Source organism: Electrona antarctica (assembly GCF_951216825.1).
Source record: "Electrona antarctica genome assembly, chromosome: 8".
NCBI classification, from domain to species: Eukaryota; Metazoa; Chordata; class Actinopteri; order Myctophiformes; family Myctophidae; genus Electrona; species Electrona antarctica.
The window spans coordinates 48,451,197-48,461,916 of NC_136789.1; the positions used below are offsets into that span (position 1 = coordinate 48,451,197).

Below are 10,720 nucleotides of genomic sequence, written 5' to 3' on the forward strand. Positions count from 1 at the left end.
GCATGCCCAAATACAGAGTCTAGGACAGGTCTATGACATATTTCAGTGTCCTCCAGGGTAATTTGAAGTTTTATCAATAGTTTGGGAGCTCTGCTGATCCGATTGAATTTGCACTCGGCACATCAGCCCTTCGGGTTCATGGTACTAGGCATGCTGAGTTTGAAGTCAGTCATGGCCTGCCCATTTATTGTATGGCCCATATATGGGAATGCACATACATGGTTGGATCAGCAGTTTGGGACCGGCTCTCCATCTGTGCTTATACGTATGTAACCCTTACTCTGTTACTGTGGAATCGGTTTCTGATGAAACAACCATTCCACACAAGCTCCCATTGTTTATGACCGTACATTGTCTTGAACTATACCAAGATCATGGCTTGTTTCTTTAGGAGACACATTGCATCTAAGCTGTCGCAGATTTTGCAACAGCCTGAAGATGTTTTCATATCAGCTCTTTCAGCCGTTCCAGTTTCAAACAAACAACAGACCGCTGACTTCAGATTGTCAATTGGCACACTGTTCAAGGATGGGATTGTACCATCCAACGGAGATGTCCAATCACAGGCAGAAGCCTTACTTAATGAGCTGAAGCAGGACAGGGTAGTAGAGGAGGTATCTACTGGACGTGGAGTGATCAACTTCAGAGTTCATCGGAAGCTCCTCGTGCAAAAAATGTTGGGGCCCTGTGGAAAGGACGATGATACATTTGGATTAAATAGTGAGCTTTTTAACAGACTGGAGAAAGGAAGAACGTTGGTGGAATTTGGTTCTCCGAATATTGCCAAAAGGTTTCATGCTGGACACCTGCGGTCGACAATAATTGGTAACTTCATCGCTAACCTTAAGCAGTCTATAGGCAATGATGTTATTCGGGTGAACTACCTTGGAGATTGGGGCATGCAGTTTGGAATGCTGGGAGCTGGCTTTGATCGGTATGGAAGCCAGGAGAAGCTTGAAGAGAATCCCCTGCAGCATATGTTTGATGTCTATGTTCAAGTCAACAGGGAAGCAGAAATGAACGAGGACTTAAGGCACGCTGCCAGAGACTTCTTTAGACGACTGGAACATCACGAAGGCAAAGCCATGGCACTGTGGCAACACTTCAGAGAAATCTCAGTGAAGGAATATCAGCAGGTTTATAACCGCTTAGGGGTCCACTATGACATTTACTCGGGGGAGTCCTTTCATCGGGTTCAAACCCAGGAGGTAGTACAGGAACTACAACACCTGGGGCTGCTGAAAATCACAGAGAAGGGAACTGCTGTTGTGGACCTGTCTCCTTCTGGAGACATGTCCAGCTACTCTACAGTACTCCGCAGTGATGGTACATCTCTCTACATCACCAGAGATATTGCCGCAGCCATGGACAGAAAAGAAAAGTACACTTTCCACGAGATGATTTATGTGACAGACAAAAGTCAGGAAAATCACTTCCACCAGTTGTTCCAGGTCCTGCTGGCTATGGGACATTCCTGGGCTCAGAGGTGCCGGCATGTGCCCTTTGGCCTGGTGCAGGGCATGAAGACCAGACATGGTGAAGTGATCTTTCTGGAGGATGTGCTGGATGAGGCTCGTGCCAGGATGCTGCACAACATGAGCTTGTCAAAGACAACAAAAGAGATGGACAACCCCGAGGACACCGCCGACAAAGTGGCAATCAGTGCACTTATTGTTCAAGATTTTAAAGGTCCCCTGGAGGCCGATTATAGGTTTGACTGGGACAGGATGCTGCAAGCAAAGGGAGACACAGGGGTCAGGCTGCAGTACACCCACGCCCGCCTTTGCAGCCTGGTACACTTGCAAGGTAACGGCCAGGAGCTTGAATTCGATCATTCTGTTCTTGTTGAGCCAAGGACTATATCCATTCTACAGCACCTCCTTCACTACGATGAGGTGTTATACCGCTCCGCCCAGGATCTGCAACCCAAACACCTTGTCAACTTCCTGATTAAGCTATGCCACCTGGTTGCCTCAGCACTCAGGGACTTGCCAGTGAAAGGAAGCCCTCCCAATGTTGCACAGGCAAGGTTGCAGCTTTTCAGCAGGACCTGCTCTGTTTTGGCCAATGGCATGAGAATTCTCGGCATCACACCTGTTGACAAGATGTAAGTCTAACCTGTGGTGGGTGAAGGCAGGAAGGCACATGCAGCACAGACGTGCATGATGAGATGTGCATGCACCGGCCTGCATGCACCTGCATGGGCACCAGCATATGCTGGCAGGTGCATGCAGTCAGGAGCATGCAGGTAGTAGTAGGCAGGCGGGCACAAGTGGGTTCAGGCTGGAGCAGGTGCGGAAAGACACAGAAAGGTGTCACATGCAGGCATGCGCATGAAGGGGGTCCAGGAGGGTGCATGCAGGCTCAGGCACAGAGGCGCTCACACATGCAGGCACAGTCGGATGCAGACAGGTGCAGAGATATGTCTGCAAATGGGCGTGTGCAGGCAAGCACAGGCAGGTGAATGCAGGTGGGGCAATTCAGGCACGCGGGTTCAGCCTCGAACATGCTGGTACATGCAGGTGAAGGCGGGCACCTGTAGGTTGGCACATGAAGACATGGGCAGGTGCATGCAGGCACATGTGGGTGTATACAGGTGGGCACATGCATGCACAGGCATGTGCATGCAGACAGGCACATTTAGGCTGATGCATGCGGGCACATGCAGGTGCTGGACATGCAGGTACTGTTCCCCGTCTCACGTCCTCTGCGAGGATTGCCCTTTTCAGTTTTTTTCCTTATTTATACGCCAGCAACAACACATCTCCAAATGTCATATATGGCTGGATCCCTGGCACAATCAGTTTGCCTGGAGTTGTCAATATATCAAACTCACCACCGCCATCTTGTCCGCAGTTACAGCGTGGTCTCTTTGGCGTGGTCTGGTGAGTGGTACGTAGGCTGATTGTTTGGCCTCTGTGCATTCTTGCGGCCTGGTGATTGGCTCCGCTGGGTGCCCCACTGCCTGCAGACAGGGCTGGTTGGCGGAATGGCTGGGGTCTGCTGGGCTGTGACATGTACACTGGGGGTTGACAGTGCTTGGACGGCTACACTGGTAGTGTGTTCGGGTGCATGCCTGATCTGACTGGCTAGTGGGTAGGGAGTGCCTGGGCCGGCGAGGTGATGTAATCCTGGATGCATTGTCTATGTTGGGGCTCACCGACAGCACTTCCCACATCTGGTGGAGTCCGTACATCATTGATTCAATGCAGTCCTTCATACTGGCTTCCGATGTCACCTCCTCTTCTCCCTCTGGTGGCCAGTGTTCCACTTGGTGCTCCTCCCCTTTGTCGTCGTCGGGTGTCTGGGAGTACTGGTCTTCACCACAGACCCAATTAGAAATGTACTGACTGCACTTTACAGTTTAGTTTAGCTGCTCAAACGTACAGTTTAGTTTAGCTGCTCAAACGTACAGTTTAGTTTAGCTGCTCAAACGTTCATATTTTACATAGAAACTGTCTCTGTAGAAATAGTGATGCAGCTTAGATACAGAACTTCATTAGTTGTCTAAACAAACGTATTACATATTAAGACAATAAGTGCATCAGAACCTTCGATAGCATTTTATTACCGAAGACCACTGTATCAGCGAGCATTTACAGGTATAGCTTAAATATCCAACTAAATGACGTGACAACAGGTCATCTAAACAACTTTAGGAAGTAACTTACGTAGACATGCACACAGGCACTCTGGTGTATATTCAACTTTAGTACTTTAGTACTTAATGTCTAAATACTGTGTGTATTGGCTTTACGTTCGCGTTTACTTTAGCTTGCATGTCTCTCTTCTTGTCTCTCTTCTAAAAACGCCGGGACAACGCTCCACACGTCCCAAACTCTTCTCCCTTCTGGCCCCAAAACTGTGGAATGCACTTCCCGTTGCAATCAGAACTGCAGCATCACTCCCGATCTTCCGCCGTAGTCTGAAAACCCACCTTTTCAGACTCCATCATGGCCCATAGCACTTACCCTACCCCCCTTAGACAGCACTTCTTAGACTTATATAGCATTTGAAACAGACTTATAGCATGTCATGTAGACAGCACAATAAGTGCATTGTATGTAGTCATAGCACTTCATAGTATATATGTACAGCATAGTATAGCATATATGTGTAGGTTATATGTATAGTGTCATTATATAGATATGTTCTAGTTATAGTTTATATGTATAGTGTCATTATATAGATATGTTCTAGTCACGTTCTTAGCTTACGCATGTTTCGCGATAAATGCATTTTTACATATGTGATGTATTCCCATGCTTTTTGTTCTTGCCTATTGTAAGTCGCTCTGGATTAAGAGCGTCTGCTAAATGCCTAAATTGTAAATTGTAAATTGTGCAGCAGGGGTCGCTGTAGACTTGTGACAGGCGACCTGTCTCTCTAGCAGTGGTGGGGGGTGGTGGGGGGACAGTATGGGGGGGGGGGGGGACAGTATGAGGGGGGGGGGGGAGAGAGAGAGAGAGGACGCAGTCTTTCTACCACACTATTTACATCTGAACGTTGGGCGGGTTGGACAAAAGCGACAACTTTGGAGTATTTTTCTGAGAAAACAAGCAGCAAAGAAACAACAATGAGTGGGGCGCGCGGCCGCGCGCATTGATCCTCATGATGGGAAGAACGTAGGTGCTGTCTAGCAGCCTGGGCACGAAAGGTTAGTTTGGCTGCTTGGAATTTATATAAACCTTACAACCCGCCATATGACAGGTATGGCAAGACTTCAGGGTTAAATCTTAACCCGTCATCTGACGGGTTCCGAAGCGTTTTGGCATCATGATTGTTAATAACGTTGTGCAACACTCAAACATACAAAGTTGAAATCTGGAGATACAGGTTTTTGCCCAAAATAAACAATATTCTAAAGTCAGACTTGACACTTACCATATCTTCAGCTTCAATCTCAACATCTGAGAACAATATGGACGCACCAGAGGCCATTGCAAATGTGGCTGCATAACGTAAAGAAACAAGAGTCGGTTCATTCTTGTATCTGCGTTTTAATTTCAGTATTTCACACAACCTTCTATTCCAAACATGATTATGTGACATGTGTTGGGGAACCCAAGTAAGCCTTTGTCTTTTCCCCCCTGATTAACAAGCCGTGTATGCTAGGAGAGCTCTGTAGTAAAGCTACAGAGTTCTCCTATACTAGTGGTACTCTCATTAATACGCATTGTCAAATTTGAACTTTAATTAAAAAAAGAACTGCAGCCACTGCAATTTGGATATTACACTTACCGGGAGCAGTGGATGTGATACCAGATGAGGTAGAGGGGCCAGGAGTCGGCGAGACTGGAGCTGGAGCCACGATGACCTCTGGAAGCAGCGCTGTGCCGGATGAGGTAGAGGGCCCAGAGCCAAGAGTCAGAGGGGCTGGAGCCACGAGGACCTCCGGAAGCAGTGCTGTGAGTCGTGATCTGTGAGGTCAGAGAATCTCTCATCTTCCTCCACATCATCACCGTGTTCCTCAATTAAGTCCGGGTGCTGAGTCTCCAGTGATGCAGGGTCCATATCCTGAGGTACAGATACTGCACACCTATGAGCTCTCCTGAAACAAAGCAAGTAAAGTGAATCATTTACAAAAGTTAATAAAGTTAAGATTTTAAATGAAGATTGAATTACCAATGTGTTCACAAATGCTTACCAGTGTAGCGTGAGGGTGGACAGAAGTCTGGAACCAGTTTCTTGCCAAACAATATTCTCATAGTCCAGGTTAACGTTGACCAGAGTAGCTGCGCAAAGAAGATTGTTCAGCGGACCGGGCAGCACGAGCATGGTCCTGGTTCCACCTATGCAGTCCATCCAACAAGTAAATCTGAAAGTTCAGACTGTTGGCACTGGTCCCTAAATGAAGAAGATTAGATTAAATTATGATGAAACATTTAAATGATAATAAATAATGCTTGGCCTATACAACATATGAACCAACCAAAATGTCTGACAGACAAACCTGGTATGAAGCGGTTGACATGTAAATGGAAAGACTCAATGGATGTAGAGCCTCTGGCATATCTGTAGGTGGGTAGCCGCACTCCTCCCTTTGTGATCTCTTCCGTTTTGGTGTATAGGGGCACACTTAGGGGGTCCTGGAGGCACTTTATGTGCTTTTTCTGGACCTGCCAGGTGCTCCAGCCTCTCCTGTCAAAGAGAGGCACTACAAGGGAGTCGTTACCACCACTCCCCAGCAACCCCTTCAGCATGTTGTCTATCTGGTCAGTGGTTTTCTGCACACCACGAGTCTTCCTCCGGCAATGGAGAGCCAACTCCTCCCTCGACAGATGCCCATCTACAATGGTGTCGGTAAGGGGAGACACACCCTGGGACTGAAGAACCTCCTTCTTGGCTCTACGCAATAAAGCCAGATCAACTGGATCCCACTCAAATATGCACGCAGACAGGCGTGACATATAGAGCGGGTACAGCTGGTGGGCATCTGTTGTGCATGGGACAGCCATACCATATCTTCAGCTTCAATCTCAACATCTGAGAACAATATGGACGCACCAGAGGCCATTGCAGATGTGGCTGCATAACGTAAAGAAACAAGAGTCGGTTCATTCTTGTATCTGCGTTTTAATTTCACACAACCTTCTATTCCAAACATGATTATGTGACATGTGTTGGGGAACCCAAGTAAGCCTTTGTCTTTTTCCCCCCTGATTAACAAGCCGTGTATGCTAGGAGAGCTCTGTAGTAAAGCTACAGAGTTCTCCTATACTAGTGGTACTCTCATTAATACGCATTGTCAAATTTGAACTTTAATTAAAAAAAGAACTGCAGCCTCTGCAATTTGGATATTACACTTACCGGGAGCAGTGGATGTGATACCAGATGAGGTAGAGGGGCCAGGAGTCGGCGAGACTGGAGCTGGAGCCACGATGACCTCTGGAAGCAGCGCTGTGCCGGATGAGGTAGAGGGCCCAGGGCCAAGAGTCAGAGGGGCTGGAGCCACGAGGACCTCCGGAAGCAGTGCTGTGATGTCGTGATCTGTGAGGTCAGAGAATCCCTCATCTTCCTCCACATCATCAACGTGTTCCTCAATTAAGTCCGGGTGCTGAGTCTCCAGTGATGCAGGGTCCATATCCTGAGGTACAGATACTGCACACCTATGAGCTCTCCTGAAACAAAGCAAGTAAAGTGAATCATTTACAAAAGTTAATAAAGTTAAGATTTTAAATGAAGATTGAATTACTAATGTGTTCACAAATGCTTACCAGTGTAGCGTGAGGGTGGACCGACGTCTGGGACCAGTTTCTTGCCAAACAACTTCTCATAGTCCAGGTTAACGCAATGAAGCAGTTGACCAGAGTAGCTGCGCAAAGAAGATTGTTCAGCGGACCGGGCAGCACGAGCACGGTCCTGGTTCCACCTATGCAGTCCATCCAACAAGTAAATCTGAAAGTTCAGACTGTTGGCACTGGTCCCTAAATGAAGAAGATTAGATTAAATTATGATGAAACATTTAAATGATAATAAATAATGCTTGGCCTATACAACATATGAACCAACCAAAATGTCTGACAGACAAACCTGGTATGAAGTGGTTGACATGTAGATGGAAAGACTCAATGGATGTAGAGCCTCTGGCACATCTGTAGGTGGGTAGCCGCACTCCTCCCTTTGTGATCTCTTCCGTTTTGGTGTATAGGGGCACACTTAGGGGGTTCTGGAGGCACTTTATGTGCTTTTTCTGGACCTGCCAGGTGCTCCAGCCTCTCCTGTCAAAGAGAGGCACTACAAGGGAGTCGTTACCACCACTCCCCAGCAACCCCTTCAGCATGTTGTCTATCAGTCTTCCTCCGGCAATGGAGAGCTAACTCCTCCCTCGACAGATGCCCATCTACAATGGTGTCGGTAAGGGGAGACACACCCTGGGACTGAAGAACCTCCTTCTTGGCTCTACGCAATAAAGCCAGATCAACTGGATCCCACTCAAATATGCACGCAGACAGGTGTGACATATAGAGCGGGTACAGCTGGTGGGCATCTGTTGTGCATGGGACAGCCATACCATATCTTCAGCTTCAATCTCAACATCTGAGAACAATATGGACGCACCAGAGGCCATTGCAGATGTGGCTGCATAACGTAAAGAAACAAGAGTCGGTTCATTCTTGTATCTGCGTTTTAATTTCACACAACCTTCTATTCCAAACATGATTATGTGACATGTGTTGTGGAACCCAAGTAAGCCTTTGTCTTTTTCCCCCCTGATTAACAAGCCGTGTATGCTAGGAGAGCTCTGTAGTAAAGCTACAGAGTTCTCCTATACTAGTGGTACTCTCATTAATACGCATTGTCGAATTTGAACTTTAATAAAAAAAAAGAACTGCAGCCTCTGCAATTTGGATATTACACTTACCGGGAGCAGTGGATGTGATACCAGATGAGGTAGAGGGGCCAGGAGTCGGCGAGACTGGAGCTGGAGCCACGATGACCTCTGGAAGCAGCGCTGTGCCAGATGAGGTAGAGGGCCCAGGGCCAAGAGTCAGAGGGGCTGGAGCCACGAGGACCTCCGGAAGCAGTGCTGTGATGTTGTGATCTGTGAGGTCAGAGAATCCCTCATCTTCCTCCACATCATCAACGTGTTCCTCAATTAAGTCCGGGTGCTGAGTCTCCAGTGATGCAGGGTCCATATCCTGAGGTACAGATACTGCACACCTATGAGCTCTCCTGAAACAAAGCAAGTAAAGTGAATCATTTACAAAAGTTAATAAAGTTAAGATTTTAAATGAAGATTGAATTACCAATGTGTTCACAAATGCTTACCAGTGTAGCGTGAGGGTGGACAGAAGTCTGGAACCAGTTTCTTGCCAAACAACTTCTCATAGTCCAGGTTAACGTTGACCAGAGTAGCTGCGCAAAGAAGATTGTTCAGCGGACCGGGCAGCACGAGCATGGTCCTGGTTCCACCTATGCAGTCCATCCAACAAGTAAATCTGAAAGTTCAGACTGTTGGCACTGGTCCCTAAATGAAGAAGATTAGATTAAATTATGATGAAACATTTAAATGATAATAAATAATGCTTGGCCTATACAACATATGAACCAACCAAAATGTCTGACAGACAAACCTGGTATGAAGCGGTTGAAATGTAAATGGAAAGACTCAATGGATGTAGAGCCTCTGGCATATCTGTAGGTGGGTAGCCGCACTCCTCCCTTTGTGATCTCTTCCGTTTTGGTGTATAGGGGCACACTTAGGGGGTCCTGGAGGCACTTTATGTGCTTTTTCTGGACCTGCCAGGTGCTCCAGCCTCTCCTGTCAAAGAGAGGCACTACAAGGGAGTCGTTACCACCACTCCCCAGCAACCCCTTCAGCATGTTGTCTATCTGGTCAGTGGTTTTCTGCACACCACGAGTCTTCCTCCGGCAATGGAGAGCCAACTCCTCCCTCGACAGATGCCCATCTACAATGGTGTCGGTAAGGGGAGACACACCCTGGGACTGAAGAACCTCCTTCTTGGCTCTACGCAATAAAGCCAGATCAACTGGATCCCACTCAAATATGCACGCAGACAGGCGTGACATATAGAGCGGGTACAGCTGGTGGGCATCTGTTGTGCATGGGACAGCCATACCATATCTTCAGCTTCAATCTCAACATCTGAGAACAATATGGACGCACCAGAGGCCATTGCAGATGTGGCTGCATAACGTAAAGAAACAAGAGTCGGTTCATTCTTGTATCTGCGTTTTAATTTCACACAACCTTCTATTCCAAACATGATTATGTGACATGTGTTGGGGAACCCAAGTAAGCCTTTGTCTTTTTCCCCCCTGATTAACAAGCCGTGTATGCTAGGAGAGCTCTGTAGTAAAGCTACAGAGTTCTCCTATACTAGTGGTACTCTCATTAATACGCATTGTCAAATTTGAACTTTAATTAAAAAAAGAACTGCAGCCTCTGCAATTTGGATATTACACTTACCGGGAGCAGTGGATGTGATACCAGATGAGGTAGAGGGGCCAGGAGTCGGCGAGACTGGAGCTGGAGCCACGATGACCTCTGGAAGCAGCGCTGTGCCGGATGAGGTAGAGGGGCCAGGGCCAAGAGTCAGAGGGGCTGGAGCCACGAGGACCTCCGGAAGCAGTGCTGTGATGTCGTGATCTGTGAGGTCAGAGAATCCCTCATCTTCCTCCACATCATCAACGTGTTCCTCAATTAAGTCCGGGTGCTGAGTCTCCAGTGATGCAGGGTCCATATCCTGAGGTACAGATACTGCACAACTATGAGCTCTCCTGAAACAAAGCAAGTAAAGTGAATCATTTACAAAAGTTAATAAAGTTAAGATTTTAAATGAAGATTGAATTACCAATGTGTTCACAAATGCTTACCAGTGTAGCGTGAGGGTGGACAGAAGTCTGGAACCAGTTTCTTGCCAAACAATATTCTCATAGTCCAGGTTAACGTTGACCAGAGTAGCTGCGCAAAGAAGATTGTTCAGCGGACCGGGCAGCACGAGCATGGTCCTGGTTCCACCTATGCAGTCCATCCAACAAGTAAATCTGAAAGTTCAGACTGTTGGCACTGGTCCCTAAATGAAGAAGATTAGATTAAATTATGATGAAACATTTAAATGATAATAAATAATGCTTGGCCTATACAACATATGAACCAACCAAAATGTCTGACAGACAAACCTGGTATGAAGCGGTTGACATGTAAATGGAAAGACTCAATGGATGTAGAGCCTCTGGCATATCTGTAGGTGGG

General features: G+C 47.2%; 1 protein-coding gene across 1 annotated transcript; it reads left to right on the forward strand.

Moving 5' to 3' along the window:
- Positions 1-374: 374 nt before the first annotated feature.
- LOC306927773 (putative arginine--tRNA ligase, mitochondrial) lies at positions 375-2,111 on the forward strand (the record flags this gene model as incomplete). The annotated part of the gene is made up of 1 exon (XM_079507626.1): positions 375-2,111. The coding sequence occupies one exon, from the start codon at positions 375-377 to the stop codon at positions 2,109-2,111; it is 1,737 nt and encodes a 578-aa protein (XP_079363752.1).
- Between the last annotated feature and the right edge of the window lie 8,609 nt (positions 2,112-10,720).